The sequence below is a fragment of the Ochotona princeps genome, chromosome 2, assembly GCF_030435755.1.
Source record: "Ochotona princeps isolate mOchPri1 chromosome 2, mOchPri1.hap1, whole genome shotgun sequence".
Lineage (NCBI taxonomy): Eukaryota > Metazoa > Chordata > Mammalia > Lagomorpha > Ochotonidae > Ochotona > Ochotona princeps.
In genome coordinates, this window is record NC_080833.1 from 120,375,587 (window position 1) to 120,401,753 (window position 26,167).

At 43.5% G+C, this 26,167-nt stretch overlaps 1 protein-coding gene across 5 annotated transcripts in view; it reads right to left on the minus strand.

Annotated features, from left to right (window-relative positions):
- Positions 1-26,167, minus strand: part of ILDR2 (immunoglobulin like domain containing receptor 2) — a 56,220-nt gene that overhangs the window by 19,495 nt on the left and 10,558 nt on the right. For 3 of the 5 annotated variants that reach the window (XM_058660579.1, XM_012928162.3, XM_058660578.1), the window contains exons 2-4: positions 21,463-21,795; positions 19,929-20,048; positions 446-502 (exon numbers count right to left, since the gene is read on the minus strand). In XM_058660579.1, the coding sequence (XP_058516562.1) occupies positions 446-502; positions 19,929-20,048; positions 21,463-21,795 (510 nt within the window). The remainder of the gene's footprint in view (positions 1-445; positions 503-19,928; positions 20,049-21,462; positions 21,796-26,167) is intronic. The other 2 variants (XM_058660580.1, XM_058660577.1) reach the window with 1 other exon arrangement.

Below are 26,167 nucleotides of genomic sequence, written 5' to 3' on the forward strand. Positions count from 1 at the left end.
GAGGGATGCATACTTTTCCTAAGTTTTTTTTTTTAACTTTGATAATGTTATAAAAGATACTGAGTAACATGAGAGTATAATAATGAGTGCATAAACCCATAATTTAGGGGTAATAAGGAATGCAAGTAAATAATAACACCTTTAAGAATACTGTGGTTATCTGGATACAGCTGAAATACTGAGATGGATATGGAGACCAGCAAAGAGCATGCGTGCTTGACAGTGAGGACCAGGTCCCCTTCATCTCAGCCTATGTTAATTATCATTACTCTTTCAGGTCCAGTTACATAAGGCATACCATGTAAAGGCTCTTCCAATGGGTTTAGTCATCCTGGAGAAAATCACATACACACAGATGTGCAAATAAATGCAATGAGCAATTAGTGACTACTGCAGAAGCAAGGCAGATGAATGTTAGCACATAAAGAGTTAAATGACTGAGTACCTGGCATAATCTCCACAGCAAAACTGGGCAAGAGATCAGCAAGCAGCCCTGTCCTGCCTAGAAGAGGTGGAAAGAAAAGAAGAAGGTAAGAGGTTACTTCAAAGGAAAACACAGCTTGAAGCCCAGCTCCAACTGGTACCATCCATATGTGGGGCACTTGTCCATGCTCTGAGGTGTGAGAGGCACATCAAGGGGGACTCAGTCATGAGAATGAGCTGTTTGGCATCTCTCTAAGTGAAGCAGAAGCAGAACTTTCTCTCCAATTGTTTGGAGGAGGACATCTCTGCTTCAGAGTGACAAACTGCTCGAGCAGCCTGACACACACCATTTCCAATCATTTCTACATCCTTCTCCATCTAATTCACTGGGGAGCCAAACCCATCTGTATCCATATGTTCAATCTGCATTTTCATATATCCATACACAGTCCCATGTCCATATAAAAACAAAAGTACATATTTGGTTTTAACTCAACAATTTTTTACAATCTCACTATATGGTTCTATTTATGGCCTCGAAAGAGATTTCAATGATTAAAATTTTCAAAGGCAAGGAAAAGATAAAGCTGGATTAGAAACACATTCTTCCATACTCCTTCTGGCTTCAGAAATGCTCTGTGCACATGGTATGGCTTTACCATATGGCACTCACAGATGGCACTCTGTGGACCCAAGTGCCTTTTGCACGATATGGCATAGAAGCTTCAAGACTGGTGTCAGAACAGGTGCCCTCAGGAAACTCTGGGAAGCAAGAAGCTGTGCAGGAAACAAGATTCTGGAAAATGAAGGAGGAGATTAGTAGTTTATTTAAAACTAGTCTTATTTATAGAAGGATGTGCTGAAATGCTTTCACCCTGTTCTGGCAAGAAGATACTGTTACAAACTTCTGCCCATGTGACAGATATGTCTACCATGCCAAAACTTGACTAATAAGCTACCTAGTTGTGCCAGGAAAAAGCTGACAAATTCCCATGATGGAGACAAGTCACCAAGGTCCCTAATCACGTGACTGGATCCTCCTCTGGCTGCGCGACATGCATCCAATGGCACTGTGTCCGGAAAAGAGGAAAAGGCAACAAGCATGGAGTTTAGCTTTTCTAGTAATTGCATTTTACAACTCGAAAAAAAAAAAAAAACCAGATGAGAGTCCTCTACAACTTTTTAACAACATTAGTATCACCAAAATCTTAGTCAAGGGCATCGAAGTTGGTATTGGACTGTCCAAGCTCAGCTCTAGGGATCCTTTTCCTCATAATTGATTTGGTTTATTTAGAAAACATCTTTTTCCTGTTGAAGTTTATTGAGATACATGGGAAACAACATTACCAATGTGTGTGCTTCATATCTTCAGCCTAAAGGTCATGGTTGATCACTGGTTCCCATCATCCATCAAGGCACCTTCCCAAAAGACGCTTTGAAGAATGATAAAGAAAAGGGAGACTTCTCCAGGACACTAGGGGAGGATGCTGGGAACAGGAATAGAAGAGATCTGTGCACATTTCCTGTTTTCTTGGATCTCTTCAACTCTGTGAGGCCAGTGTGACAATGTGTGTCCTGGCCATATCTCCTGTGTAGATACTGGTCTTAACATATGGAAAGGTAACTGGGACTGCAGTATACCCCATGGGAAGAGAAGTGTGAAGTGGGTGGCTTAGGCTAGCCCTGCTGGTGGCATTGCCAGGAACAGCTTCCTTGTTTATGCAGATGAAGCTCTGCTATTTGCAGGGACCTTGGAAGATCAAATAAGAAACAAGTGGGACAATGGGAGAAGGTGTCCTGAAGGAGACCTCGCAGGCTAGTCCTTGGCCTCAGCCTTCACAAAATGTTAATAGGTGTCCTTATGGCTCACACTATTTCCTAGAGTAGGAAACCAGCCAGGGATTGGGGGCCAAAGTCTGAGAAAGTGATTAGCAACCTGTATTGATCTCCTGTGGAGAAATTAGTACAAATACTTCTTAGCAATAGAGCAAAGTAAGGCAGCAGGCAGCTGGGCCCAAGATTTGAGTATTTGAGATACTGGATGTATTGTAAAGACCCATCAACAGCCAATGACAAAAAATTAATATATATAATGTTTTCAGCATGCTGGTTACCAGATATTTACTTAATGGAATTTGGTTGTATGCACACATTATAGGTTTCTTTCCATAATCTGGACAATTAGCACTGCTAAATATATTGCTTGTTAGATCTAGAAAATTGAGAAGCTCTGCATATGTTTACTCCCTAGTTTTCAAACCCACCAATGCTTTAAAAGTCTCTGAATGTGCTATGGTCCAAACCTTTAATTAAGAGTCAGAATAGAAATGATATTGATAATATACACTACCATTATGTAGGCTCTCACAGGAAATTAGCTATGTGGTAATTCTGAGCTAAAAAAAACAGCCTATAAATTCATGGACAATATGCTGCTCAGACCTATTACACAGAGCACACTTTACAGAAAAATCAGTGGACTAGGACCTGAGGTACTTGGGGCAGCTTTGTCATTAACTCACTCAGTGGCTACTTCGGGCAAATGTCTTCCTATTTCTGGCTTTCAGTTTTCTTATCATAAAATGAAAGCGTCTATAAATAGAGTTAACATAGAATTAGAATAAATAGAATAGAATAGAATAGAATAGAATAGAATAGAATAGAATAGAAAAATAGGATAGATCTTTCCTTGTCTGGGACAGTTCTGGTTTATGCCTATTGTCCTTATATAATTTTAGGTGGATCCTTTTTACTCATGGTGTCCTATTTTGAACAAAAATTATATAATCAAGCTACCTAGATCATGTTTAGGCTTCAAATCTTATTTCAGTTATTGGAGTTGTAAACTCAGATATCTCTGGGGATCAGCAGGTAATGCAAATGAGTGCAGATGGCCAGATGTAACACAGCACACAACACCAAGGGTGTGGTAAATGACAGTGTTTTTAAGAAGGCTGCTACTTCTCATTTCTTTTTTTTAAAGATTTATTTATTTTTATTGCAAAGTCAGATATATATACAGAGGAGGAGAGACAGAAAGAAATATCTTCTGTCGCATGATTCACTTCCCAAGTGACCACAACGGCCAGAGCTGTGCCAATCTGAAGCCAGAAGCCAGGAGCTTCTTCCGGGTCTCCCAAACGTGTGCAGGGTCCCAAGGTTTTTGGCTGTCCTTGACTGCTCTCCCAGGCCACAAGAGGGAGCTGGATGGGAAGCAGGGCCACCGGGATTAGAACTGGCGACCATATGGGATCCTGGCGCGTTCAAGACTAGGACTTTCAGCCATTAGGCCACAGCGCCAGGCCCGCTACTTCTCATTTCTGGCCACTTGTCCCATGAGAATGTGTTGGTTGCAGTTCATCCAATTACACTAGACCTCACATTTTATGTCCAATACTATTATTTTAGTATATGGCAATTAACATATTTATATTTTTTTAACTTATTTGAAAGTCAGAGAGTCAGAGAGAATCTCCCACCTGCCCAGACATGTCTCAAATGTCTACAACAGTTGGGACTGTACCAGGCCAAAGCCAGGTGCCAGGAACTTAATCTATGTCTCCCACGTGGGCGGCAGGGACCCAAGCTGCTTCCCAAGGAGCACGTTAGCAGGAAGCTGGAGTGAAGGGCCGAGCCAGGTCTTAAATCCAGGTTCTGCAATATGGGGTGCAAGTATCCCAAATGGCATGTTAATAATGCAGCAACTGTCAGCTCTGACATGTTTTTAAAACATTGGAAAAATCACACAAAATATTATGCATTTGCAATGTTGAAGGATTTATTCACAGAGATATATCTGTGTGTAAATGAAACACAGAGGCTGGATTCTCCCCACCTCCACTCCTAGGCTGTCACGTTACCTTGATGATGCTAGGACTGCTTCCATACACAGAAGGCATCTATGATCACATTACAATTCAAACCAGCACTATTATATACCAAATTGTTCATCCTTCATTTCTGGGGATCTGGCATGAGCATTAGGGAAGAACTATAGTGGTGATTCCATTTTTATTTTGACTTTTATACTGTTGTGATCAATAACATTAAACTAAGGAGAGAGTGTTACCAGAAATACAGGCAGGAGGTTCACAGGGCTTGTCCCTGTGGCAGGAAGACATCCATCACTCTCTCTGAAGCCACAGCCAGCAACTGAAGCTTCAGAAGAAGGTGGAAGCATCCCATAATGCATTGGTGTAGTGTTGCCACAAGTGGAATGAGTGACAGACTCTTGCAGTAAAGCAGGTGAAACAATGTTTCTGGAAGTCAGAATTCCGGAGGTGTTTCGGAACAGCAGACATTACCACTCAATTATATCAACAGCAGAGACAGTGCAGAGCTCTCCGGCTTTCATATCATGACTTCCATTCTGTTGGAACTGCAGGCATTTTTAAATATTGGATCTCTGCTGAAATCCTATATACCTAAAAATCACTTGGCTTCCAGCTTCTTCCCAACAATTCCTCCAAAATGCTATTGTTGTTTAGCAATGTGCTGTCGTCGCTTCCAGTCCAGCACATCTAAGGAAGGTCTCGTATTAGTGTCTCAACAATGGCGGTAAGTACATGAGCCACTGACCACCATGTATGAATCATTGTTACGCTTCCAGGATTTTCAGCTTATGAGTGGCAATTGCAAGTCATTTTAATGTCTGAGGAGAGGCTGGGAAGCAGACCCTGCAAATAGAAGGCTGCATTTACTCTTTTCAAGCTGAAGCTCAAAGCATCAGTAGAAAATAGTTTTCATATAAGCACTCACAGTTTTCCCCAAACTTTGCAGATTCCACTACTTTGAAGAACATTCCACATGAATAGACTGAATGAACCAGGCATACTAATAGTTTGTACAGGCATAAGTGCCAGTTTCTAATCGAACTGTCACAAACTCCATAGCCAAACATGCTCACACACTTTGGGTTGAATGCTCAGGGTAGAAATATCCACTGTGAACAAATACTTTATATATATAATATATGTAATACATAGAATTTATATAACATATCTGATATATTAATATGTTATATATAACATAACTTATATGTTATATATAACATATTTTTATATAGTAGTTCGTATATATATATATACATTGCCTATATAATTTTCTGTTTCAGCTGTTTTCTGCCACTGTCTCCTTGACATTATCCCCAGCTGAACTTTTTGTATGTTTTCCTGGGAACCATCTCACTTCTGGAAAATCTCCAAGTCCTCCTTCTGTCCCTCCCTTCTTGAGTCATTCATTCACTCATTTGACAAATGATATTGTGCCAGGCAGAGACAGGGAGGAACAAGACACGATCTTCTGAGATACTCAGGAAACTCACAGTCTAGCCCATGCCCATGCACCTTGTCCAAGAACGCGAGTCCAAGAACTCAGTTTCTGTTATTTGCTTCCATGTCCAAAGACCTTCTAAACTCCAAGACATTCTTCCAGCCAAGTGTGTTCTCATCAACCCTCTTTGCATCTTTGACATCAGGAGTCAAGAGGACACAGGGCTTTTCCCTAGAGCCTGAGTCCCTGCCTGCTTTCCCACTTCTATTTGGAGTACTGTCTTTGCACATTTCACAACAAACCATGTCCTCCTAACCCTCTCCCAAGATTCTAGGAGTAGTGCTTTTCTCTTAGTAAAGCTTAGGCACCTTCTTTCCTGGGATTTGCATTTGAGGTGTTTTTGGTCACATCTCTACCATGCAGAGTTCCAGCACAGATTCTGACAGAGCCTGATCCGAGGCTGCACTTCTTCGCCATGCCCCTCCAGGTCTTTTCACGTGTCTCCTGGCCACAGTGATCCCTTTTATGTGTGCCTCCATCGGCAGCATAGAAGTGCCTCCGCTGTTACACACGGTGACCCCAGCCCCTTACCCACCCACCAGGATTTCTAAGTGTTTCTAGCAGCAAATCCTGATTGTTTGGTGGGCTAAGCTTCTGGCTAATACTTCTGATTCACTGCTCGTTATAGTACCTTCCATTTCAGATGGAAGTAAGCTCAACAGTGAAAATATGAAGAAAACATCCATGCATCCAGCACCATGAAATGTCCTGCAGGACATTTGGCACTCCTGAGCCTGACCTCGGGTTCCCATGCCAGAAGCACATGTCGGTTATTGGAGCATCCCCAAATGTCATCTTGTCATCTAAGGGAGTGGATGAATGAATCACTGCACCCTGCCCCCTCAACCCTCCACCTGCCCCCAAATCCTGGGAGTTGAACCATCACAGGCTAAGCTATTTTTTTAAGGAAGTCATTACAGAGAGACAATACATATTAAACATTTTCATCAAAAGGATTGTGCTTGTTTCTGCTCCTAAAACTTAAATCCAAGCTCTGATGATCACTACAAGGCTTCAAAGTTCAATGACAAGTGCATAAAGCCTAGGTTTAGGACAAACTCCTTTTCAGATCATAGATCTGGCTACTCAGTCATTTTGACAGCAATGGGCACAATGCTTAGTGCATGTCCAACACGTCCTTCACCCTCGTGATGGAGCCACTGCTGGAAGCGTGGATATCTCCATAATGTCTTTGAACCTCCGAGGTTGTGGGCGTGACCTGTCTATTACAACAGTGAGGAATGCAGCTCCCTGTGTCCCTGTCTCCTCCCTGAATGCACATCTCAGCTCCATCCCACTTGCAAGATTTCCTCAGATGCACTCATCTCAGCTCCTGCTCTTCCAAAATGCTTCTCTCCCCTGGCTCTGGCCCCTTTAACTGTAAAGATGTTTCCATGGCTGTTTTCAAGTGTTGTTTCTATGGCTATTGGAAATCCCAAATAGTTTGGAAATTTCCAAAGAGTACATGCATCTCTGTTTTTATTCTGTATTCCCATGGCAACCAGGCATTCAATAAATATAGTTTATGACTATCCTTCACAAATACAGATAGAGCCTCCTTGTCTTTTACATGTATTTATAAAGCATGTATTTAAGCATTTCATATGTTTACTTTTCCTTTTTATGTATTTTACATTTTAGTGCACTTTAAATTATAGTCTCAGATAAGAATAATTCTGGCAGGGAATCGTCTCTGTTCAATGACTGCTATTGAACCATCTGCAATTAACTGTTAATAAATACATGCTTCAGTCATTTTGGGCAATGATTATAGGCCTAGCCTAAAGCACTGATTTCTTCTATTCAACACAGAAATGCAGATTCATACTTCATAGCCAGGAAGGACCACCTAGGTCATCGAATCCACACCCCAACACGGGCTTTCAGGAATCGCAGGCTCAGAGCAAGGAGGTAACTTGCCATTGGGACTGGTGCTGTAGCATAGTGGACTGAGCAGCCTGCAACACCAGTGTTCCATATGGATACCGGTTCCTGTCCTGGCTTTCCACTTTCAATCTAGCTCCCAGCTAATGGCCTAGAAAAGCTGCCGTAGTTGGTCCAAGCGCTTGGGCTCTTGCACCCATGAGGGAGACCTGGTAGAAGCTCCTGGCCCTTAAGGCCCTCTGCGGAATGAACCAGCAGATGAAAAATCTTATTCTTTTTTTTAAAAAAAAGATTTATTTTTATTGGAAAGGCTGATATACAGGTAGACTGTGATGGCCTGAGCTGAGCTGATCTGAAGTAGGAGCCAGGAACCTCCTCTGGATTTCCTACGTGGGTGCAGGGTCCCAAGGCTTTGAGCCATTCTCTACATTTTTCCCAGGCTACAAGCAGGGAGCCAGATGGGAAGTGGAACTGCTGAGACACAAACTGGTGTCTACATGGGATCCTGGCATTTACAAGGCGAGGATTTAGCCAGTGAGCCATTGTGCTGGGCCCAGGTAAAAATCTTTATTTCTGTGTCTCTTCCTCTGTTTCTGTAACTCTTGCCTTTCAAAGAAAGAAAGAAAGAAAGAAAGAAAGAAAAAGAGAAAGAATTTGTATATGAATATGTATGTATTTAAGAATCTTATCTGCAGTGCACAGCTGACTAACAATAGGGCCAGGAAGAGAACTTCAGTCCGCTCACTTCTAGTCCACTATTTTCTTCCCCCAATATCTCACTGGCCCTCAGCACTGGCATTTCTTTACCGCAGAAACGTACAGCAGTTGGTTTCTGTTCTCCTACTATTCAGTAAGTCCTCCTGAGATGTGGGTTTGTGGCATTATCACTCTATGTATATAATTAAAGTGCAATTTTTGGATATGGGAAATATTGGAGACTTGGCATTCTCAGCACCTTTGAAAGCTGCGACTGGAAAACCATTACTGAATGTCTTACCCGTATGGTCTCCTTAAAAGACATCCACGCCCTGTCACACAGGAAGAACCCAATCATGAGAATGCTTGCAAAGTAGTCTGCCTGCACAAACGGTTCCAGTGATCCAACCTCCAGGCCCGGAGAGTGCGTAGATGCAAGTTCTGCAAGGGAAGGGGCTTGGCTGGACCCGAGACTGAAATGGTCAGGTATAGCTGGTCTTGACTCAGAAATCATGTGGAGAAGGTTGGGGTGTCTTGGAGGGAGGAAACTGAGTTTGGGGGCAGTGTGACATTTTACTGTGTTCTGACCATCAGACTGAAATAAAGATACAAAAACAAAAACAAAAAAACCCTCTGCTGGTCTCAGGGGCCCAGGCAGACACCCACGGAAGGGCACGCAGGGTAGTTCTTGGACGGTGGGATCCCCCCTCCTCCGTCTCATTGCTGAATCCCGGTCTTTTCTTGAAGCTCCCTCATCAACAGCCACTCCACCAAGTCCTCTGCACAGCTCGCGTGAGAACGCGAACCTGCACGCTTGAATGGAGGCAGCTGGCTTAGGGAGAAAAAGCAAGGACTGTCTCCCGCCGGTCTTTCAAAGGCTACCCCCTTTTTCTCTACCAGGGCCTCCTCCCCGCCTGGGGTGGGCGCGGGGGTGTTGGCGCCGACAACGGGCGCAAGGCTGACCCAGTGGCTGGAGCGCCCGCCGGGGTAACCACGGCAACCGTGGTCGGCAGGAATGTGCGCTAATCGCAGGACGAGTTCCTCCCATGGCGAAGAGCAACAAGTGAAGCAGGCTCGAGGAAGACAGCGGGGAGAAGGGGAGGCGCTGCGATTCCGAAGCGGGAATGGCACCTGCCAGACCTCATGAGCGTTCCCAAGGTGGGGCGCGAACAACCTCCGCCAAAGTGCTTCAGACATCGAAGTGCACTGCTATGACATCCAACTACCCTCTCTTGGGTCCCTCTGATGGATGGAGAACGCTTGTGCACCTTTCCAGGATCCCTTGAATGAAAGGGCAGCTGGCAGCCAGGCTTTGCCAGGTGCAGGGGAGTTGACGTTAATGTACCTTCGAGTCTTCCAGGTTTTCTGTTTCCTTCCACCAACAGAACTCTCTTTAAGATGCCCCTCATCTAAACCCAAACCCGGGCCTTAGGTGCTCTCCAGCCTGCTCCAGACTTTGAATAGCCTGTGTGACCTAATCCTTGTATTTAGGTTAGCAAACAAATTCCCCATTATTAACTAAGCGCCATCCAACAGCCACCAGAACAGCAATCAAGAGACAGCGTTCTGGGTCAGAATGCCCGCAAATCCACCAGCTTGAAGAGTTGCACAGGGCTGATCAGGGTCACCCCCAGCAAGACACAGCACATGTCACTGAGAAAATGTGAGTTTATTAGGAACAGGATTCCACTTTGCAGATGGCCCAGTAAAGCTTCTGCCTATGGAATGGGTGGCAGGGAAATCAGCTGTTCAGTGGGAGTCCCTGGCACACAGAAATTCCTGGAGAGGGTTCCCTCACAAGAGGAATGACACGCTGGCAACAAGATGGGCAGAATGGGAAGAGGTGGGGGACGGAACTGCGGCTGAGTGATCACCCACATCACTGTTGCCGCCCCTCCCAGCCTGTCACAGCTAAGGAAATGGAGGTTCCTAGGCATCCACCGGCCTGAGGCCATGTTGTCTCCACCTGCCAGGGCTTTCTGACCCCAAAGTCTGTGCTGTTCAGAGCGGACCCTACCCAGCAGTAAGAGAGACTTTGGATCGAAATCAGGATTTCACAAGTTCCGTGCCGCTGACATTTGTATGGGAGGGCTGGCCTATATTGGCAGGATGCTTAGCCTGCTCCGAGCTTCTACCCACTCCACACCATAGCACTCCACGGGTTGTGACAGCCAAAGACATGTCTCCAAACATTGCCAAATGCCTGCTGCTATGCAAAGTCACCCCCCCTCCCCCGAGACTCAATGATCCAGATACTATAGATTCAAGTACAGTCTTAACCTTTTCTTACGTGGCTTTCAAATTGCTTCAGAAAAATAAACTTATTTTTACCGCAACACAAAAATTCCACTAGGATAAGATAGAATCACTTATTTGTTTTTGCTTCATCTTGGTGCCAGAGACTTAGTATGTGGGAAAAATACCGAATTTAAGTCATAATTTAAATGTAATTCATACTTCAAGCAAAGCTGGGTTTACTTCAGGTTGCTGATTGAGGGGCAAGGTGGAAATTTCTCAGGAGAGCATTCTGAAGGGTAGAGGTGAATCCACGCAAAGGATCAAAGCAAGAGCCATGTCTTTGGCGGAACCCAAGCCCCAGTCCAGTCCTCAGCCACAATGCTTGCCCTTGACAGCACTTAATCACGATTAGATTCCAGTAGCTGCCTGACTAACTTTTCTGGCTCTTCCATTACCTCTAGCCCTTCAGTGCACTGTTCTTGCTTCTCTCTGACAAGAAGAGCAAGCCAAGGCTGGAAGAGATGGCAAGTGACGCCCAAATCTAAAAAAAGCCCATTCCTTGTTGGTTTTCTGTCTCTCTGTTCACGGGAGCCCATGGGCTATCTCAGCCCTCCCAGGAACCCAAAGGAATGAATGTCTGCTGAAGTTGGAATGGTCCTACTTTGAGTCTTTTCATGTGGGACCAATTCATTGGAACAATCATCCAATCCACAGATGAAAATGTGGGTAAGAGCTCCAATCAGATGTTCCCAAGGAGTGATCTCCAATTACATGGCCAGAGTGTGGCTCTGTTACACGTCCTTCTCCCTCTGCCAGGAGTAAACTTTTTTGGTCTTTTTTTCCAATTCTTTTTCCCCACTTTCTTGTGTTGGTAAATTTTTCAGAGAAGCAACAGCAGCCACTCTCAGAGATCAAAGTTTTCACAGGCAACAAAGACCTCCAAGGATGCTGTTGCCATGGGAACTCTGGGAGCTGAGGCCCTTTTAATAGGCAAATCTCCTTGGTTAGCAGCACCGGGCTGGGGCTGGCACGGGGACTAAAAGGGGGAGGGGTGGCCTTGGCAACAAGTAGCCTTTCTCAACAGCCTGAACAAAAGTCGCCAGGGAGGGAGGTGGACAAGATTCAAATTGAGGCAGCAGGAATGCAGGGGTTGGGAGGGCCTGGGCATCTCTGCACAGCCTTCGGAAGCCATCAGGCATTCCTAGCCACTCCCACATTCTGAGCGGTACCCTCCCAAGAATTCACAGGTTTTTCTCTAGCTAAAAAAATATTTATTTGAAAAACAGAGCAACAGAGAGAGGAAGAGATCCTTTATCCACTCCCTAAGTAGCCAAGATGGCCAGACCTGGACCAGGCCAAAGCCAGGAGCCAGGAACTCCATCTGGGTCTCACACATGAACGCCAGGAACCAAGTGCATGGGTCATCTTTTGCTGCCTTCCTTGGCACATTTGTAGGAAGCTGAATCAGAAGCAGAGTGGTTGTAACTCAAACCAGCACTTGGATCTGGGATACCAGCATCACAAGCAGTGGCTTAACCATCTGTGCCACCATGCCAGTCCCATGTTGTTGTCTTCATAGATTCTTAATGGCTTGTCATGCCAAATGTACAGCAAAGCTTGTTTCACACCAGAATAACAATTTCAGGTACAGTAGTATCATCAATAGACTGATCAAAAAAAAGAAACGAAACTATGCTTGCCCCTCCCCTTTATACTTGTCTAGATAATACACATTACTCTTGGGTAAGTCACAGGAGGGGATGGAAAGAAAAAAAAAAAAAAGCATGACAGGAAAACAAAGGCAATTCTGTGGCATTACCTTCCTAGGGGAAAATCAATCTGAAATCAGTGCCTACTCATGAGGACCTGCTGGGAGCATGCCTATTTCTGGCCTCCTAGATTAGCATTGCATTTGGTTCATAAAGACGGAGAAACTGATGATGGATTCCACACAATGCTACCTGTGTGTTTTTGCCTGCCTAGCATTCTCTGTTTCTGTGGGATGGATCACTGCCCGATTTTCCAGCTGGCAGCTACTCCTTTCCCCCTTTCCCTTCAGTTCACAGGGGTCAGTGGTTCATTGGTACATTCCTCCCCTGACACGGAAGCTACCCCTCCAAAATAGTACTTTTGCTGAAATCATGGTGAAGACTCTTATCCTCCAATAATAGAGGGCTCTAAAGACTACCGAGGCTGGGCCTATGAAGGGCCATCTATTCCTCTTGTGCAAAGTCCATCAAAAAAAAAAAAAAAATGAAGCAAACACTGAGGACAGGAGCCAAGAGGCAGAGATAAGAAAAGATCCTTCATCCCAAATCTGAACACTGTGATCCAGCCAAGCTAGGAACACCCAGGCTTGTCTATCGGCTTTCGGGGGCGGAGAACCTCTTTCCTGCCAAGGGACATTTGGATCTTGATAACATCATTTGTAGGCCACACCAAGTTACCAGCTCAAAAATCAGCCTGCTATAGGGCTGCTAAATTTCAAGTTTTACCTGCGATTGCTTTGGCACGGTCAGAATCACATGATTTTGTGGACCCACCCAAAAACATGCTGACCAGGTGGAGTCCCCTATTCCTTGCAACCAAAAATACAATAGTTAGCTTGGGACAGTGAGATTTAAGAGATTTTTTCCCCCTTTTTGGGATACTTTTCTGTTTTGTTTGACATTTTTACAAAAAGCACACATCCTTTTTCCCAAACAGAAACAATATAAAAACCAAAGAGCAGTACAAGTATTTCAGGCATCACTCCCTCTATTCTGTGATCTTTTGAAGTCAGAATCATAGGAAAGATTCTAAGAAACCACCTTGTTTATCCGAATCTCCCAGGCGAGAGAACCTGCTTCATGTTAAAAAGCTCATCAGAGAAAACTCATCATAACTTTCCTCAATGACCTGTAATTTGCATAAGTTGTAATTTGCCATTAGAAATATCTCTCTGAGTTTGAATCTAAACACCCCTTAGCTCATACCCTGCTGTTCTAGCCTCACACTGTAGGCAGCAGTATTCATCCATTTCCACTGGGGCCCTTGCTCCCTTTGCTAATGAAAGGCCCTTATCCAACAAACCACCAACTGAAACATCAGAAAGGAAGGGTCAGGCTCTCAGATTGTGTGTGGAAAGAAGGAAGGACAAGACTAGCTGCTTTTAGATTTTAAAATAATAACTTCCCTGCTTGAGCCTTCCTGAAATGGTGAAGTCCTTTTGCTGCCAGCTGGGCCTGCCCCAGGGAACCATATTCCTCACCAAACAGTGGCCTGGTTCCAGGTTATAAACAGCCTTGTCCTTGCCACCAATGCTAGACCCATGTTGAATCTCAAGAGTGGCAGATTTCATGACACCCCCACTTTCTGTAACTGTCTGCTGGTATGGCCCCATGATCCCAAGTGGCTGTCTAAATATTTCTAAGGTACCTGTCACTGTCATCACAAAACACCCAAAACATTGTGTGCATTTCCCAATTTGGGAATGACTTTACCTTCTGAATCATCACAAAGGCAGTAAAGGATGCTCAGTATAGTTTTTAGGTTTAATGTTGAATCAATGGTTGCCCTCCCATTCTATGAATCACATGCCTTTGGATATTTCTGTAGCTTCTGAAAGCAGCATCTAGTGATTTGTGGATGGTTCTGATTTATGGGGTGAGAGGAGGGGTGAGTCATGCACCGTGGGGAGGTATTCAATCTACACAAGAACAACTATGCCTTTGAGTAAGATCAGGTCAATGGCTGCAGGCAGCTTTACCAAGAAATAAAGCAAAATGCTGGAGCAAACCTGGGGCAAGTAAAAGTTATTACCTCTGACCCAAGTAAGCAACCACATTTTTTAAAATAGACATGGCTTATTCTATAACGTCTTAATACACACATGTCACAGAAGGAGAAGAGGCTGGGACTCTGAACATTGGGTTTGTTCATTACCACTTTCTTTCCTGGAATAATAGCCATAAAAACTAGACATTTAATTTTACCTGGAAAATAATTCCTGTTCCCTTATCTTACAAGATTAATGAAGAACATTTTTGTGAATTGTCACTTAGTGTCAGCATCAGCATAGAAACGGCACCCTTTGGTGGATAGTGACTGTTTTATTTCTTGTGACAGTGTGTCTTAACTTATCTTGAGCAATTAATTCTTCTCCGTATCTTGAAAGGCTATTCAGCAAGAGCCCCTTGTTTCCCAAGGCTAAATAGTGGACAAGGTAGCCAACTTAATCAGCTTAGCAGTGACAAAACAAGGCCAATCAGGCATCCCACAAGACTTTCATTCTTGAGTGGGAAAACGGAACCGCAAAAAGTTCCGACTGAGTTAGTTGTTCCTGGTTATGGAGCCTTCATGATATTGCCCATACATTCCTGCTACACAGACTCTGCAGCATCTCTGGCAAACTATGTACAAAACATTTTCTTCACAGGCACACACCAAGTGATAGCAGGAGTGATCATGTATCCACCTGACCCAGCTCCCAAAGAGCCCCACATAACTCCTCTCCCACTCTGTACAGTTAAGAGCAAAGGTCTCCAACATGGTAGAGTAAACAATGGAGATGCCCCAGTCCCTGTGCTACTGTCTGGCAGGACAGCCTTCTTACCCACATATCATTAGGACAAGGCACTGAAATTCAGAGCTTGCCTGTGACAGTAGTTAAGTGTCACCTTAATGTACTAGCCTTTCCTGAGACTGATTGGATGGTCTTCCTTTCAGTTTCAATATCCTTCCACAGATTTCCTTTTCTGTTTCACTTAGCCAGAGTCGATTTCTGTTATGTTGGGCCACAGTCCCTCATGAACCAAACGAAAAGTATACTGATGAGATTAAAGCATGTTACCTCCATTGAGATTCTGTAGATGTCCATTGGGCTGACATTTTAAAATCAACACATGTGCTTTTGAGAGAGAGGAAGTATGAGCTACAGAGTTTGTCCATTTATCATTTTTGAAGAAGTGACCGAAGCTTCTTTGTTCTAGACACCCTGCTAGGCATTGCAGATTTAACAGTGCTTGAAATTGAGTCTTGCTTCTGAAAAGCCATGTCCCAGTGCAATGGAAAACCTTCCAGGTCTGTATGGGAAGCCAAGACAAGTACCAATGTCACCTCAGGAAGTAGAGCTAGCATCTGAGTCCAGTAGATCTGTTCTTGGATGATTCATCTACCCTTTCATGGCTCTTTGTATCACTCATCACTCTCAGATCTATTATCTCTCACCTCATTTCTCCACTGAGCTCCAAACCCACATTCCTAATTACCAGTAAAACATCTTCAACTTGGTGCTCCAGACGCAGCTCATATACAATGTCCAAATCTAGATTCATCTTCCTGCCTCCCCAAACCTGTGTTTCCACCCGTGTCCACCTTCTTAACTGATAGAATGTTTGGCTACCCAGTTAGTTAGAAACCAAGGGGTCTTGTTTGAATTATCATTCTCTCTTTTTTAATACGTCAGTCATCAAGCTCTACTGCTTTCATCTTGGAAATGTCCTACATTTTCTCTTCCTGATTCTCTACTCTGTTTCAGAATCTCACATCTGTCCCGTGTCCTGCAGCATCCTTGTATTCAATCCCTCTGCTGGACTTCTCTCTCCAATCATTGCTCTGACCCTGAGAGCCAACTTTATTCCTCTAAGTTTCCTTCTTGACTCCCCAAATCTTCAGGATGAACCCCAAGCTTCTTATTCTTACTTACAAGGGTACCTTAAAAATCCATGGAAAAATGAAACTAAAAGGTAAGTTTATTTTGGAGTAAAACAATTTCAAAATCCTTGCATAGTTTTGCCATGATGATCAATTTTTGCATGAGCTCTTTGAAGAACCCTGGTGCAAGGAAATTCAAAATGCTGCCTCATCAATGTGTTCATCCTCACCTTTGCTAGTGTACGACGAAACTAAAGTCTTCTTAGCTTTTCCTCCACTCTATTACTTTTTTTTTTAAGATTTTATTCATTTTTATTGGAAAGCCGGATATACATAGAGGAGGAGAGACAGAGAGGAAGATCTTCCCTCTGATGATTCACTCCCCAAGTGAGCGCAACGGCCGGTGCTGCGCCGATCCAAAGCCGGGAACCTGGAACTTCTTCAGGGTCTCCCACAAGGGTGCAGGGTCCCAAGGTATTGGGCCATCCTCGACTGCTTTCCCTCGACTGCTTTTTCCCATCCAAGCAGGGAGCTGGATGGGAAGTGGAGCTTCCGGGATTAGAACCGGCGCCCATATGGGATCCCGGTGCATTCAAGGTGAGGACTTCAAGGCAAGGACTTTAGCCGCTAGGCCATGACGCCGGGCCCCATCTCCACTTTATTTCTTTAAATAATCTTTCTTTACTCATTCATCATCTGAAATCCCAACCATTTCTCTGCCCTCATTTTCTGGTCATCTCCAAGAAAGGATAATCAGTTCCTTCCAGATGCCATCAATCCTTTCTTCTCTCTTAGAGGATTTGCCTTATCACTTCAGGCCTGTTGCAAAAGTCCAGTTTGTACCCTCTGGCTCTCCTGTGAATGCGCACTACCCTACATATTCTGGCAGCCAACACATAACCCTGTTTATCCCGGTGATGAAGACTGAGTGTCTGGGGTGGTCATAACACTCAACACCTCATCACCTATCTTTTAATCCCAGAATTTTAGAACTAAATAAAACTCAAAAGTAACACAATTGAATACCTTTTCCTATGCACAAAAGTCGGAGATAGTAAGTCTGGTTAGAAACTTTCTATCCTCTTGAATACTTCCTGGGACACAGACCTCACTACCGCTAAAAGCATTTATTCCATCTTGAGATGTCTCTAGTTAGTAGTTTTTCCTTTGCATGGAGACAGGCTTCACTCTTCCCCCTATAACCTGCACTCCTGGCTCACTTTTATGTAGTTGGAGCATATTTCCAACCCCTCTTCTACACAACATCATTTCAAGTGCTTAGAGACACTTGCCACGCTCCCTGCTCCAAGGTCCCGTTCACAGGACCAAATCTTTCAGTCATTCCTCGTGCAAAATGCAGTGACTGAGCCAGTGGCTCATGGACAGTAGTTGGCAAACTGTGAACTCTGTTCTCTTCCCACTAAGCTCTTCCTCTACATGAGGGTTGAGATCAAACATTGAGTACTCTCCTGATCTCACATGAAAAACAATACCTAACAAATAGGCCTGAAGGCTAGAGCAATCAAACAACTCAAACTTTTAAAATTGAGCCAACACTTTGAAATATCACATGTAGGGTATCAAGACAAAGAAGACTCAAGGTTTTGCATCTGGGAATTAGATTCATTACTTTACAAAACTAAAAATATTGTATAGGTTTCAAACTAACCTCTTTAACACAAGTGGTGCTACCGTAACAACCTTCTGTGACAAAAAATGATCATATTTGGACATTTAAAAATAATGTGGTACAGAGAACAAGTATGTTTCTCCTCCCCAAGAACTCTAAACGTGTCTCCACTTACCTCTTGACATGCTGATGTAATGTTTTTGTTTGTTCAAACAAAATTCATTATACAATAGTCAGGTGAAAAACTCCCACGTCAAATAGAAATAACTGGTACAGATACACACACATGTTGTCTTAGGGACTGCAATGGGCTTTGAGTTGCAACCCTCTGCTCCCCTACCCCCAGTTTTCCTGGACTATTCTTTGAAAAACAATACTGATTCATGTCCATCTATCTTCCCATCATTGGCGACCACTGTCTTTCATGGCTTTTTTTCACTCACTTGTCAGCTGCTGACCTCTTTTTATCTGGGGAGCAGCATTCTCCTCCAAGCTGCCCTGTGTGTTTAGACCCAAACAAATGCCTTTCATTCTCTTTAGCACACCCTCCAATGACAAAGCTTTCACTCCATTCACCTCCCAAGGTTTACAGAGCAATTGGCACCAAAGAATTTAAAGTGTTTTCACCTGGCCTCCTTTTCCTGCACAGGCAATTACTTCTCTGTGCATGGCTGCCCTGGCCAAACAACTGTGTTCACAATCAGCTAATTGCAGGCTCAATGAACCACTTGTTCCTTCAAACTCGGCTATTAGAGTTGTGTGATTAAACAAAAATCTATGTTTTTAATTCCCTTCTGATTCAAAGAGTTACAGTAGAGCCCAAATCTGGTCACCCTGTGCTTCTTTATAATATCAATATAAGCCATTTACTCTTTATTTACTCTTGTGAATATGTTGTATTTCCATCCTGTCACAAGTCATTTCAGTTATATGTTATATACTGGACCCAAGATTTATGATCAAATCAAGTCATCCTTTTAACAAGGTGACCATTATTATCGTAATACAATTTGTTAAACAGAAAACCTAAAATATCCGAGCAGTTGTTTTCACCCAAATTCACGGTTGTGAATCAAGATGAAAACTAAAATTTTTATATAAAGTCTTTTCATATAAAGTTTTTTAATATAAAGTAGTTGGAGTTTCCCACAAAGGGTGATGATCAACCTGCAAGCTCATTTGCCTTTAAACAGGGCTACCCTAATCCATCCTTCCAAATTGCTATCAACTAGATTCCTGGATGGCACCAACAAAAGGCAATTTCTTCCAGACAATGACCTCAGGTGTTTATCCTGAACTAGCTTTGCTCCTACGCTCCATCAAGTACCTTAATTTTGCTCCAGTTTCCTTATTCTACCATTAGATACACAGCACAAAATGTGTGCTCAATTTTCAGTTCCACACAAGGGGTCAGCTCCCACTGCTATGTTCCAAATCACCAGAGAAGGAAAGTGGCCAAAAGGAATGACTTTCCATTTATGAAGAAATCAATACAGATAAGAATTCAACAGATTTGCTTTGAGTGGAATTCAGACACTTCCAGGTTCCAAGAAATTTGACTTCCAAGCAAACACTACTAGCATGTCTCCCAAACCCCTTTTTTCCCTTGGTCCCTTTCGTCACTGCCCCACCAATTCACAGCCATCTTGCGTTATGATTGTCTTCAGTGGAGTAACAGAATGGGGAAAAGATTCCTGAGGTCTCTCAAGATCATGAGACACTGGCAAATCTTCACATCTCAGGGGTCTCTATCCTGCTTCAAAGGGCCTTTAACATTTGCCTCAATAATTACCATGTAAAAAAGATGAGCTAAAAATAAAAGGAGAAATCAGGGTTTAAAGGTGAAAGCAGGAAGAAGAGATGAGAATGACAGCAGAGGAAACACTGGGGGAAATGGGAAAGAGGCAGCTACAGCCTGCAAGAAAGCTGACCTCACCAATGCAGTGGCTGCTCATAGAGACACACGCAAAGACAGCTCCATTTAAGACCCAGAAGGTGGGCGTGCAACCTGCGACACGCTCAGGTAGATGTGACAGCAGGGACTCAATGCAAGCAGCCTTAGATGCAAAGGTGTCCTCTGCTTTTCCCTTACCCAACACCAGCACTTCCACCGAGTCCTCGTTCTTGCCCTCCAGGTCATCAGGCGTGGTGATGATGCAGTAATAGAGCCCGCTGTCTCCCCACATGAGTTTGCCGATTTGAAGATCTGCATCTATTATCACACACACACAAAAAAAGAAGAACCCAATTGTAAAACTGTCCTCTCCATGTTTGCCTTAATTTAAGATGATATGATGTTATGTATAACATGTTATGTTATATATGTTATATGTTGTGTATAAACTAAAGCTGAAATGTCAATGAGGTGGTCACAGAAGGTGGTGAAGAACTCGCATTTACTTTTAACATATTGGTTACTCATTACTATGTCAATTAATTCCATAATGATGTAAATTTTTGCTGATGGTATGTTGGAGCTTTTAATTGATTGGGATGATACTCTGCTGGCTCTGTCTTTAGACCAGAGAGGGTATACCTAAGAAGCCGTTGAACTTGACTGGACAATAAGATGCTGGACTCTATGTTTGGTATATGCTTGCAATGGGGGAATCTCAACTGAACTTGAGCTGTGGTTATGCAACAAGGTGGAGGAGTCCACCATGGTGGGAGGGTTTGGGGAGGGGTGGGGAGAATCCAAGTACCTATGAAACTGTGTCACATAATACAATGTAATTAATGAATTAAAAATAATAAATAAATAAAAAAAACTGTCCTCTCCAAAACAAAAACAAACACTGAGCAGTGTTGGGGGGTAGGAAGGGCCCTTGTGGGATGCTTCACTTGAATGGCAGCTGAAAACTATTTATCTTATTTAAAACCAACACAATAATTGCACATTCTAGTACCTTAAGGCAAGAAAATGGAAGTACAGCCCAAAGTCAGGCTAGTTCTGACACAGTCTCAGAAGTAGAAGTATTGGCCTTCAGTTGGGCTTGTAGAGGCTCCTGGGAGCCCAGGAAGCTACAGGTATATTCTGGACTCCTGGAGATAAGCAAACTTCACAAGAGTCCTTATAAATTCAAGCAATTTAGTCGGTCAAATCAGACTTTTCTATCCAGAGATGGGGCGGGGGCAGGGTGTGGCGTGCCAAGGGAGGGCAGGAGAACAGGTGGGATTGAGAGAAAGCCATGTGGGGTTTGGGCCAAGGCACCTCCCTAGCTCTGTACTTGCATGAAGCGTTCCTGCTCCCTGCAGAGACACCTCTTAGGAAAGTGTTTCTGTGTTTGGGAAAAGGCTAGAAAGGCCGATTTCAAGGAATAAGGATGTTTGAAATTCTTTCACGGGAATCTAGTTCAATTCAGCACTGAAAGCAAGCTCCCGAGATCTGAGATCAAGCACCAAGAATATTGTCCCAAAGTTCATTTCTGTATCACTTGGTTCTGCACCATTCACCTTTCCTCCCTTTGCCACTCCATGAAAAGTGTGCTAGGTCTCTTGATGTTCCTGTCTTTCCTTAATCCAAATTTTAGTGACCTAGAGAACTAGCAGCTGACAGAGAGGAAGAGTACCAACCCTCCACCCTCATCCAATCTACCAGTCCCTGGTTCAGAACAGAGCATTCCTACCATGGACGATGGTGATCTCCCGGCCCCTGTAGAATTCCCCCAGGGTGACAGTGGAACCCTGTTTTGAAGCTACCACTCGCACAGTTCTCCTGCTGTCTAAACAGTCCAAGTAAGGGTCCCATTCCAGGTTCCTCTTGCTGAGAGACTGAATCCGGGTGGAGGACATGCCCAAGGACTCCCCCATGCGATCCTGGCAGTAGGACTTGAACTTCCATTGCACAACGGCGGGCTGATGGGAGGAGGTGGAAAAGTGACAGCGAAGCACTGTTGGCTGGAAGAGCATGGCTATCTTCTTCTTGTCGGGCACTGTGACCTGCAGACCTTCAACCATGGCTGCAAAAGAAAACAGACCTGTCCAAAGGTATCCATATGCTGGGTCTCACCTCCCATTACACAGTCATGACTTCCCATGTTACACGTTCCTAACTTGTGCTGCCTTCCTCTTCCATCCTTTACTCAATTACAAATCAGTATCCACCTGCCTTCACCCTCTATATACAAATAGTCACTGAGTCATGTGAGTTTGATTTCTTAGCATCTTTAATATTTCTACTGTTCTCCTCAGCCTCACCATTATTGCTTTTGTTTAGGTCCTTTTCATTTCTTGCTTATCGTAATATAAGAATGTCTTGTCTGGTCTCCCTACCTTCAGTATGACAACATCCAATGCATTTTGCTTCCATAGTTAAATCTTTCTCACCATTGTGGCTCTCTTAAAACCCCTCATTTATTCTCTAGGGCCTCCAGGATAAAACCTAACGTTCTTGGTCAGGCACCCAAGGTACTCCATCACCTAGTTCTTCTTCCTCCTTGTCCACACCCCCTGAATCACTTCCATTTGAGCACTGAGCTCCAAGAATATCAAACAAATTTGTTTCCCCAGTAAAACATGATATTTCATATCTCCAAGGTATGAGGTTTCCTTAAGTCTGGAATGCTTTCTCCTTGTTTCTTTCTTTTAGGAAGCCTTTTCACATCTTTCAAAACCCAGTTCAAAAGTTTCCAGTAAAGCCTTCCCTGACCAGTCAGTTCATCACTCCTTGCTTTGTGCCATCAATTGACCTAGCATTCTGTTTTAGACATTGGCTATAAAAATTTCACAAGTGTTTGTTTTCATGTCTGGCACTCCTGTTAAACTTGTCAGGTAAGGACTGTGTTTTCTTTTTTGCCAACCTGTTTTATGAAACCCATCGGGTCTCAACAATGATTTCATAATTACAATGGAGCCAGCAAGTGTGACTTCGGGAAGTGACTTCCCCTCCAGCTGGTGACCAAGCAAAGGGGACAGAGATAAAGGCAGAAAGAAGTCCTTGTGAGAAATGAAGGATTTCAGATCAAAGCCAGTAGACCAAGTTCAAAAGCTTTGAAGAGTAATCAAAAGAAGAAGAAAAAAAAAAAGTAGATAGAAAGTTTGAGTGGTAAAATGATCCCAAACAGACTCAGTAACCAAGAAAAAGAATTTTCATGAATGAGAGAGCAGGGCAATAGTAAGATCCGGAAATTCCAAGTAAGCAAGAAATAACTTCCTCATTTGAAAATGAGAGCCGGGCCTGGCGGCGTGGCCTAGCGGCTAAAGTCCTCGCCTTGAAAGCCCCGGGATCCCATATGGGCGCCAGTTCTAATCCCGGCAGCTCCACTTCCCATCTAGCTCCCTGCTTGTGGCCTGGGAAAGCAGTCGAGGACGGCCCAATGCATTGGGATACTGCACCGGCATCAGAGACCCGGAAGAGGTTCCAGGTTCCCGGCTTCGGATCGGCACGCATCGGCCCGTTGTGGCTCATTTGGGTAGTGAATCATCAGACGGAAGATCTTCCTCTCTGTCTCTCCTCCTCTGTGTATATCTGGCTGTAATAAAATGAATAAATCTTAAAAAAAAAAAAAAGAAAAAGAAAATGAGAACCAAATGGCCAAAGAAATGAAGGAACAAGTGGATGTCTATTGATAAGAAAACTTCTAGCACTTTGCAAAGGAAATTGGTTACATGAATCACAGATAACATAATACAGTAATACTGGCATCAAATAGGCAGGGATGTCAACACTATCTGGCCACATGAGTAAACCAGAGTTGAGGTCTTGATGAACGCCCACAGCAGTCTGAAACTCCTTCTCACCTTCAAGACACACATCGTAGTGCATGATCCAGGGTCATTATCAAATGCTACCACATTGGGTGCTTTCACAGAGTACATCTAATAGAAAAGCACTGTGACAAGTGAAGAGTAGATCCCAAATACTAACCCTGTCCCACATTCCCTGCCTTCCCCTCACTTCCATCCTAAAGCTTTTGGACTTCAATGACTATCCCTATCAGTAGCTGTGATTGTAGCCAGATTATGGGAACCAAACCCATCTAGGAGCAAATAGTTCTCCCAGGAAGCTCACTAAAGAAGCCCAGTGCCCGCACTTCACTTCAGCAACCCCCAAATGTTGATGTGGCAGATGCCAGTCTCCTGGTTCCACACAGCTACATCAGGAAAGCCAGTTTCTCCGGACATTCTCGTACATGAATGCTTAACTCGGCAATTCTTTACCTTTTTATACTTGTGCCTCACACCCTAGTTTTTCAAGTAAGAAAAGAGGAACAGAGAGGTGACATGATTTCAATGAGTTTCTGAGGTTGGACAATGAATCACAGACACGGTGCCCAGGACATACTGTAGACTTGATCATACCACCTTCCTACTCTGCTCGCTGTTCAGCTCTACTTAAAAACATCACCACTCCTAGCCTTTCTAGCATAAATAAAACCAGCTAGGGAGGCAGGTGCTACAAATGTGTTGAGTGTTTTTCTTTTAACTTTGTTAGTTCAAGATGGAGAGTCAAGTTCAGAGTTTTTTTCCTTAGATGCTAACTAAGAAAAATCTCCTTCCCAGCTCTGCTCTCTGTTAATGAGATTAAACCACTTGAGCAAACCACTGGCCTCTTTTAATCAACTACTAATAGAGAGTAATCAAAATCAGTCAATTCTGAGCTGCTTCCATGACACACACAGAAACCCATGTTCAAAAGATAAAGAATATGTCCCCAGAAACATACTGACTAGAGAGAGAGCAAACCTAACTACGAATTGACTCCAAAAATGCCTACAATGCCAGGGATTGGACTGAGGTCAAGCCTGAAGCACAATCTGGTCTCTGGTCTCCCATTTTGGAGGCAGAAACCCAAGCGTTTGAGCTACCATCCATTGGCAGGAAGCTGGATTCAGGAGGTGAAACAGAGAATTTAACTCAGGTACTGCAACATAGGACATGGGTGTCTTATCTGACTTCTTAACCACTTGGTCAGATTCCCACTCTGATATTGTATATATGTGTGTGTGTATGTATATGTGTGTGTCTATATATATATATACACATATATCTGTATATATACACATACACACATATGTATCTGTATATATATGCAGATATATATTGATATACACATAAATACATATATGTGGGGTGTCTATGTTTATATGTAATACTATCACAGATATATATATATACAACGTGCAATATATATTAGCATGCTAGTTACAGGCATAGATTTTATAGTCAGTCTTAAATTAGAATCAACGTCCCACCACTTCCGAATCACATGATCTCAGGCAATTTACTCAACTCTTACGTATTTCTATTTCCTCACTAATAAAACCAGAATAATAGTGACTGCCTTATGGAGTTACTTGAGGATTCGGTGAGATTTTATTGTCTAAGTATTTAGGATAATACTTAGTATGAAGAAGCATTCAATAATGTAGTTGCTGAAATTGTCAAAAATTGTCTGTTGACTTCAAGGGTACTATACCCACCATTGAGTGGACAGATATGAAGGCACAAGGTGCTGAGAGTGAACGCTGCAGAATGGGCAAAAACTGCACAAGAATGCTAAGAATGTATCAGTAGGAGCTGAACATTTCTGTACCTGAGCAGACTCATCACTACATCATATACATGCCTGTAAGTCCTGGGAGTCAGCAATGGACAGCAACCCTGTATGTGTTCACACAGGCAGAAGCATGCACACACATGTAAAGGTACAATGAGATTCTAAGTCAAGGACAGTTCCAGATAGATGGCAAGGACAAGATTAGGAAATTCCAAGTGAATATAAATATACTGACCTCTGAAAATCACAGGAATGCAAAATTAGAGTTGAAATAACCACAAAAATCCCAAGTTTTGTTTCAGCCCAAGAGATTCCAAACTGTAAAGTAAAAACTTCCTTATATTCAAGCTTGCCCTGCCAAATGTACCAGGAATCCCATTCCCACTGGATACTGGGTCTAGAAGAGCACTTCTGGCCTTGACCCTGGATCCCAGGGCAGCTCAAGTTCCTGATACCCGCCAGCAGTATGTCTCCCTCAATCTGTGTTTGCCTTATACACAGACTGTATTTCCATCTCAGTATCCTGAGTTGCATGCAGGGGCTGAAGCCTCATTCTCAGTCTAGCTTGCTTGTTCCAGATCCTTACTTCTCCATTCTCCAAAAGTCTGGGTGTGATTTCTTATACCCTCCTGCATACCTATTCCAAATCTGAAACTGGGATACTCTGCCCATACAGCTTCAAAAAATGCTTCTCATGGGACCTCACTCCTGCCCACAGACCGGGCCCTCAGTAGCTAACTGGGCTGGGAACCAGGATTGCCAATGTCCTATTAACACTGAGACCGTCTAGGGATACCTTCTCTGTGGTTTCCCTTTCCCAAGAGCTCTGCTCT